This window comes from Hermetia illucens, chromosome 3, assembly GCF_905115235.1.
Source record: "Hermetia illucens chromosome 3, iHerIll2.2.curated.20191125, whole genome shotgun sequence".
NCBI lineage: Eukaryota > Metazoa > Arthropoda > Insecta > Diptera > Stratiomyidae > Hermetia > Hermetia illucens.
Window position 1 is genome coordinate 55222892 of NC_051851.1, and position 8954 is coordinate 55231845.

Here is an 8954-nt window from a genome sequence, read left to right on the forward strand (position 1 = left end):
TACATTCACATGAATACAGCTGTTCTATCAATATATTTGTTCTTGCGTAATATGTTCTATAAGATATAAACTACATACATTTTACTCTTACTTATATATATTTAGGATTTAGCATAGAAATTATGCATACTTCTTCACTATTAGAATAATCCATAAAGTGTCTTATATAAAAGGTAAATATTCGAGTTTTTAAATTTAAGTTCAATCTGCTGAAAATAATTTTGCAATCTCAAATTTTGATGACGAAGTAATCTGATTCTAATATTTTAGTCCAATTTACAGCGTTTGTGCTTCTTTTACTTTGTATTTCCATCTCACGTGGTCAGAACAAATTAAGGAAAAATAAAAAGGATAGTAAAGCGATAAATCTTCGTATAGCATTTCTTAAGTTAACTCCTTTAATGTTTAGTTTATAAAATTGTATGCCTTCGACATTTAAATCTGTTTTGAAAATAAATTAAAGAAATAATTAAATGATTTTTAATTATATATAATCATTTTTTATATGTATATTGACTGGAATACCTACACTGCGAAACTTTAATTCGTTGTATTTATATCTTTTGTTCACTTGGAGTATAGGATATCGATTTAGCCTCTTCTCTGTGTTGTTTTTCTTCCACTTGATTCGAAATGGGACTGTTTTAATTTCATTATCATAATATTAATACTGGGTAAATGGTAAGCCTACAACAGCGGAATAGCACAAAGACGAAAATGAACATCTGTAATCAAACGAGACTCGAACCGGGAGTAACGAGATCAACCATTGAACCGCCAATATAGTGTTCGGGGAAGCTTAATTTTTCTTTTAAATGGAGGTTCACAAAAACAAATTTTCCCATAAGTTTTATTTACTTGTATTAGATAAGGAATTAAGAGCTACGTATCTTAACGTATCCTGTTTACATCATATTTTTAACATTGACCGCTAGTTAAAAAATGAAATATTGACACATCTACTTCTGAAAACTGTCATAATACCACCAAAAACAAATTTGTTTTAAATTTAGTAGAAACTCATGGCTTTCATCACATTTGTAATTTATGTAATTTGAATAACTACTGACATTTCCAGTACCATCATTAACTCTGTATGTAAAGTTCAAATACATCCGCAACTGGTAACACATATAAATGTAGGTATATGCTAGACAAGAAGAATAATATTCAAATATTTTTGCAAATAAAATTTTAATTGCTTGGAGAACGGAATTGCTGAAATATATCTGAATAATTACAGAATAAATGGCGGCAACAAATTTAATGCAGGTCGACATTGATATACGAGGGGTAAATCAAAATATAACACAGCAGCTGGCATCAATTAATTTTCGTAGCATTCCCCGACAATATATGTGGTAAAAGTTACAAAAGCAATATATCATCGAAAGATAATTATTCATTCACAGGAAACTGATTGCGGAAGTGAAATATTTAATACATTATTTTAACTTTTTAAAGTTAATTTTCATCCATGAAATATTTATTTTTACCGTAAATTTATAATGGATAATGAAGTGAATTGAGAGTGGATTTGATTGTCAATACTAAAATAAAACAATAAAGACCTATATAAAGTATACAAACGGTATTTTCCCATTAAGGCTCGAATATTGAATCCATTGACTAAATGAAAGAATGGTGAGTATATCGACTTAACTCGATTTGCACCTTATCTCCCGGGGTCAATGGCAAGGCGCGCAGTAAACTGCCATATGATGAACTTGAGGAAATACAATTAATTTAAATGACCACCATCGACTTTGACAGTATTTGTTCGAAAGTTTGAAGATTTTAAATGGCTCTATGCTCGAAGTTATGTTGGTAATGGTGATAATCTACACAACATTCCATATGTGAACCTAAGCATAGGGCAGAGGTACAGCTTTCGAGCTCCTCTGCGAATACGGAAAAAGGCTTACTAGCTGTCCGTTGAGCTTCTCTGGGAGAGCGGACAACGGCTTCCGACCTATCCGCCCTGTAGCTGTTTCCGAGTATATATTCCTCTAAGTCACGACCGTGACATTGGGTTGAAACAAACAGTCTTTCTCGCCACAAACAAAGATGAAATCTAGAAGTCCTTAAATTACTTTCAAAGGCTACTGGTCAATTTTTGGATCGTTTCTCATCGGCTCGGATATTCATGATTATCTTAGCCGGCGGGTTTTTATCAGTCTTGATCTGTAGTGATCTATGGATCACTACAGCTGACAGTGAGCCAAAAGGGCAAGGGTATATCATACACTCCTGTGCGGAGTTGTTAGATCTCCTACCAGGTGCGTCCCTCCCTGCGGATAAGAAGAACAAGAAACGAATATGGAAGAAGAAAGGAGAGAAAAATTTACGGTACAGGGACTCAGAACCTCAGTGCAGGCGGCTTTTGGGAGTGCGCAGCCAGGCTCCCGGCCATCGATATCTCTTGATTGGTGGGGGATTATTTGACCACCGTTACATCGAATACTACAATCAGTCTGGAGAAATCGCCCGGCTATTCTGCGATCTTCCCTGGAGTCAACGTTGGTGAAGAAATGAAATCATGAAAGCTCCCGGAAGGTTAATAAATAAGGAAGTGCTCAGTGGAAAAACTAAGCAGAGGAGCATTGTCAGAAGACGGACGAATCATCGTTGGCCCCACTCGAAGGAAAAACAATAGAGTTATCCGAATTTATAAAGGACAAACACAATGTGCACCAGGCCATCAAAAAACATGGTCAGAGCCATTCGTGTGCTATACATTAGTGCAAAAGACGAAAAAATGCCTCGAAGAAATCAAGCGTTAATCAGGCAATACAAGTGACGTTCCCTCAAAATCCAAAGAGCGGTAAGCTGATTCTTTCGGATCCTTGAAGGGCATGAAAAGGCAAAAAGGTCTCTCAGCGGCAAAGGGGAAAGCAAACAAAGTGACTAAAGTCGTGGAAACAGTGGCGGCGGCTTCAATCGATCTACGGAAGGTAAAGCCTCAAAAAGAAACCAAGGAAGCATCAACTAAGGTTGGCAGAAAGAAAAGCGCGACACGTAAAAGAAGATTACGAATTGATTATCATCTTGAAAAAAGGTGATATGACACATACCGATATCCTCATGATCCTCCGATCAAGAGCTGATGGACCTTGGAGAAGAAAGCATCAGCCGAATCAGACGCTTTCTAAAAGGTTATTTGATACCGGAACAAAAAAGTCTCCTGGCAAAACGGCTGAAAATGTTCTCGGCAGGGTAGAGAAGTTCAGGCCAGCAAGCAGAAGATTGTGATACAATGTAAAGATATTGATGAAATCACGTCTGAAGAGGATATCTGCGATGCCTTAGAAAAGCAACTCGAACCACTCGGTTTCCAAGATTCCGCAATCAGAGGACTAAGGAAGGCATACGGTGGCACGCAAAAGTACATACAAGCTTACCAGCTGAAGAAGCGTTCAAAATGCTGGCGGGTTGTAAAGTAAAAATAGTTTGGGTCGTTTACTGACTGAGGGAGCATGTATCCTTCAACCACTGCTTTAGACGCCTTGAATTTGACCACATAGTGGCGAAATGCACCGGTGAATATCAAAAAGATGCAGAAAATGTGCTGGAGAAGGTCATATGTTCAGGGAGTATAAGGCTGAGCTAGAATGGATGCTGTGCAAGGGGAAAAGGGCATCGACTGTCGGCACGTTGCAGGCAGCAGCAGATGCCCAGTGTTTAGGAGACCCTTAGATGCTGTCCAAATCAACTTCAACCACTGCGATGCGGCGCAAGACCTAATCTCGCAGACCATCCATGAGAAAGGAATCGAAGCTGCCATAAACAGCGAATTTTTTTGCAAAAATAAGAGTGGTGCCTGAGCAACAATTGTAACTGGTGTCGCGGTAATATCGCCGTGTCGCAATCAAGCCATTCAAGAAGCGATGCAGATTCGAGAAGCTGGATTCGTCAGCAAACATAGCTGGCATCTGCATATGTGCTGCTGTGGAGCATAGCAAGAGCCACGATAGCTGAATTCGTGGGAATGATAGCTACGTTAGTCTCGAATTCAAGAAGTCGAAACTTCAAGATCATAGCAGGTGATTTCAAAGCATGCGCTGTCGATTAGGGCAGTCGAGCTACGAACACCAGCGGCTGTATCCTGCTGCCTATTCTCTCTTCTATGTTTTTCAGAGTGTGGGCTGGAGGCCTCAAAATTAGTTACATATGTTTTCCTGCTTAAATCACTTCTAACACGCGTCCTATATTGATGAACTTGATTGTGTGTGACAATTTGAGAGATAGTTTCAACAATGAGACTGTGCTTTAATTTCAGTATTTTCGCATTTAATATTGTGTAACTGATGAACTCGCAATAGCGGAAATATGTACAAAGAGGAACAAAAGCACCCATATCAACCGCGGTTCTGCGCGGAACTTGGGACAATCAAGGGGGGGACATCGCACTATCTTAATGGAAATCTTCATTGATTGAAGAGTCTTTTTCTGCAGGTGGACAATGATCACAATGAGCAAATTAATTGTAAGAAATTCTACGAGAGGTTTATCCAAGAATTGTGAGTGGAATGCTTGTGTCATAACCAGAACTAGGAGGAAAATCCAATGCTTCCAATGGTGGAATGAGTTCTAAAGATCAAATTTACAAATTATATGGAAGGACATGAAAATCTACTCATAAAAAGGCCGCGCATTATGTACCATACATAAGCGAAGTAAACTCTCGATAAGGGGTAAGTTAAGTGATATTTCACGAAGTGCCAAGTTCATCACAGTCTGTTTAATAACATAATAACATACTAATGTATTCCTATTTTTTCCTATTTGATCTTCAAAGGGACTCTGGTTTAGTTTCATTATCACCGCACTTAATTCTGAAGAAGTTATAAGCCTAGAGAAGTGGGACAGCAAAAAGACGAACACAAACATCCAAAACGGTTTTATATGGTCTACAATACTAATCATTTCGACGCTTTGAAGTAAATTAGGTGACTAGATTATATATATATATATTCAGCTGCCCCCACAACTCGCCGAAACGTCCGCACGCCTCCTTTACTGCTCTGTGTCAAGTGCCGTTGGAACGACCCACTTGGCCATCTTGGGAGAGGGGATTCCATTGCATTCGCAATGCAATTGTCGCCCCTCTTTAAAATGTGACCTATCCACTGCATTTCTGTCTTCCGATTACAGTGTGTACGATCGGCAGTCCGGTGCGTCGACCAAGTTTTTTGTTTTAGAGAGTATCAGGCCAGCGTACTCGGATGATACGACGCAGACAGGTATTAGAGAAGGCATGGAGTTTTTTGTAACAGTGCAGTTCATTTTCCGTGTCCAATATAGCAACGTAAATTGAATACTGCCATAGAATAGTTACAATTTGACCTTGGTGTTGAGACAAATGCACTTCCAGAAAGCGGTTCTAGCACTATTAATGCGTCGGGCAACATCCAGTTCGGTATAACTGTCGGCAGAAACTACGCTTCCTAGATATACAAATTAATTGACGTTTTCGATGCTCTGCTCATTAATGCAGATAGGGAGAGTGGGATGAGAATCTCGGTTTTGTTGGCGTTTATCTTCAGTCCATTTCTATTTGCTTCACCTTTCAAATCCAGAGCCATTCGGAAAAAGTTCTCGACCTGGGGATAGTAAACAGATGTCATGTGCGTAGTCGTTCAGATATTCTCCCTGTTCACGCTATCGAAAGCTTTCTACCAAAAGATGAAGAGTAGATGCAGCAAAGATCTAAACTTCTAGCACCGATCTAGAATAATAATAATAATGGATCCGGAGTGGAAACCAGCTTGCTCTCTGTCGATCAAGCTTTCGAGATATTCTTTGGTGCGTTCTAGGATTAGGGGAGAGCACGCAGATAATAATAATCGCTGGCCTAAAAATCCATATTGGATCAGGGCCTTGAAGTGTGTTAGAGCACTTCATCCAAGACCGTAACGGTACACTACAGCGCACTGTAGGAGGTAATGTGGTCAGCATTGCGCTCGCCCGAGATTATTACCCTGATTTGACTCAGGTACTCATTCACAGCTGAGTCGACTGGTATCCGACGTCAAATCACGATACAAATCCCATTGCCACCAGCCGGATTTGAACCGCGACCTTCCGTACGACAGCCTTGTGCTTCAACCACTCAGCTATCCGGACATGAGCACACAGATACCCCTCCAATTCCACACTCAAAACGGGCCATTTTCTTTGGGATCTTGACGATTATCCCCTTCTTCCATTCTCTGAGAAAGACCTCGGGTACCCAAGATTTCCGTACGAGTAGAAGCAGTAGATCTGCAGTAACTGTGCAAGTTCAGCGATAAATAACTCGGCGGGGAGACCATCAAGCCCAACGGTCTTACCCGGTTTCAGTGCAATGATGACCGAAATGATTTCTTTTTCGCTTGCAGGAACAGTCTGTATCCACATATTACAATTATTAACAATTTAATCTACAAGAGGAGGACCTTCACTGGATGTGATACGATTAAGAACCGTCGTGAAGTGTTCTTTCCACCTCTTCAGTTGCTCCTCATCGTGGATGAGAAGTCGATTGTTAACGTGTTTCATATTGCCATCGAATGATTTGCGACCACATGCAAGCTTTTTCGTAGTGGGATACACCTCCGAAATTGTGCTCGGTGAGATCTTCTGCTTTCCTGATCAGCGCAATAGCAAATTCTCTCTTGTCACTACATATATTACGCTGAACTTCTCGGGATTTCGCACGGCATTGGAGTCCGAGCGCGTCATCCCCTTATCGCACGCAGCGGTCAATGTCAGCGCCATTCTTCTTACACACATCCATGAGACAGCTCCTAAATTCATCGCTGATCGCGAAGTGGTTGATATGATTCCAGGTATGGTGTGGGTCGGTTGAAAACTAACTGACCTTATGGCAATCTCTGTTCTCGTACTATGTGCCACAATTAACGAGGTGGTGGAAGCTCCAGAAATCCACAGATCTCCCAAAATTATCCTTATGGTCACCGAGATAGTGGTTCCCCATGACATATCCGAGTATTCTGTTGACAGAGTTCACCTTAGCATTCAAGCCACTCATCACGATCACAATGTTACCTTTAGGAAGCTGCTCTTGAATTGCGTGTACATAGTATAGCCCTAAGTTCTGTAAGTCGATGCGTATAGTGAGAAATGCTAGGCCGCCGAAACTGGTAACTTCCGTCAGACTTTCACGTTCCGAAGATCAGTAGCGCGTGAACGACAAAAAGATGAAGTTCGGTAAGTACGAAACAATAATTGCGATTATTGCGTTGCACCAAAGTGAGAATATGCCGAAAAAGATTCATAGTTTGTTAAAAAAGCTGCCAGTAAACGAACTATTCGTTTTTAGGACATTAGCTCGACACAGCGAAACAGCTGATGTGCTTGACAGGCCGTGGGAGGGGCGCCCGCGCTCCGCACGTCGCCCGAATGTCGTGCATGCCATGCGTGAGTGTGTTCGTCGCAATCCTCTCCGCAAGCAGAAACGAATGTCGGCGGAAATGGACATTTCAACATTCACGAGAAATGGGCATTTCAATATTTACGAGAAGATCTCAGTCGCGGTGCGTACCGGCGGTGTTAACGCCAAAAGTGAAGGAAACACGGCGAACTCGGTATGCTTCTCTTCTGCAATGATTTCCCGGTAAAAAATATCGCTAAATTCTATTTTCTGATGTCAAAATTTTTACCATCAAGGAAATATTCAACCTATAAAATGATCGAGTATATGCTCATAATTTTTATGAAGCCAAAGAAAATGCTCCGCAAGTCTAACGTGGTCTCCATTCGACTTCCATCATGGTATGGTGGGGCCTCTCATATCACGGCGTCAAAGCCAATTCGAGCCTGTACGAAAAGATGTTACAGGATGTAGTCGAGCCGTTGAGTGAATCTTTATTCGCTGGAAAGCCATGGTGCTTCTAGCAGGCCTCGGCGGTCAAGATAATTCAGCAGTGGTTAGCGGCGCATGTTCCTGACTTCATAGCCGTGGATGAATGGGCTTCAGGGAGCCCAGATTTGAATCCTCTGGCCTACAGCCTTTGGGCTAAATTAGAGCAGACTGTTTGCGATCGAACTTACACCGAATTGGAGAGTTTAAAGGCCAGCATCGTGTGTGCAGCTCGAGAATCGCCGCTTCATACCGTGCGTGAAGGGACCGATGCATGTCCTCATAGACTTTGGGCCTGTATGGCTGCTAGAGGCGGCATTTTGAATTTTTTTTTCTTCGAAAGCTCTACGTTTCCCTTTTCTAATGGTGACTCTTAGATTGATTTGGTTTACTACTTCGTGAGAAATAAAGATTTGTTTGACTGACAGACTTTGTAGCTATACTATGTAATGTTCAGAGAAAGCACCTCTCTCTCTACATTGGAAGTTTTCGCTGGTGCACAACATGGTACAATTATGATCTTCCTTAATCTGGACTGGAGTCTTGCGGAAATTGCTCCAAGGTCGGGAGAGTGCGTCGAATCCATCAAAAACAACTCGACATTGAGTTCACGTCTGATACTACCCAGCTTTCCAGAGTACAAAACCACATTCGCTTGGTGGTGGTTGTCGAGGGTTTATGGCGTACAGGTGCAATCGGTATTTCCTAGCAAAGGATATCTTCGGTTTACCGTTTACCGCGTTGTTGTGCCCTGTATATAGAAGGCAGCACGTGTGATGCTCATATTTAAGAGATTCCACTTTGGATTCTAAGCGGTATATTTATTGAAGAGAAATTATCTTAATTCGACATATCAATGAAATATCGGCCAGCAAATACATTCATTATATACCTTTTCTATTACTTTTTCAGACACTTCTTGAATAAAAATTTAAAGTCTATAAGGGTACATCAGAAGCAACAGGAAAGGGTTGTGCCGTGGCTTGTTGAGATTTGCCGGAGCTGCATCACTTTAGGATACGTACCGCAGTCCTGGAGGCGCGCACAAGTGGTTTTCATATCGAAAGCGGGCAGGCGCGATCATGAGTCC

General features: G+C 41.2%; 1 protein-coding gene across 2 annotated transcripts in view; it reads left to right on the forward strand.

The window, feature by feature from the left end:
* The window catches only part of LOC119651794 (protein lap4), a 460994-nt gene extending 459430 nt beyond the window's left edge, over positions 1-1564 (forward strand). Inside the window, exons 31-32 of one of the 2 annotated variants that reach the window (XR_005249491.1) lie at positions 1244-1361; positions 1413-1564. Coding sequence is in view for 1 of the 2 variants with exons in the window: in XM_038055576.1 (XP_037911504.1) it covers positions 1244-1267 (24 nt within the window). In the remaining variant the exon portion in view is untranslated. Of the gene's footprint in view, positions 1-1243 lie in introns of both variants that reach the window. The other variant, XM_038055576.1, reaches the window with a different exon arrangement.
* Positions 1565-8954: the final 7390 nt, after the last annotated feature.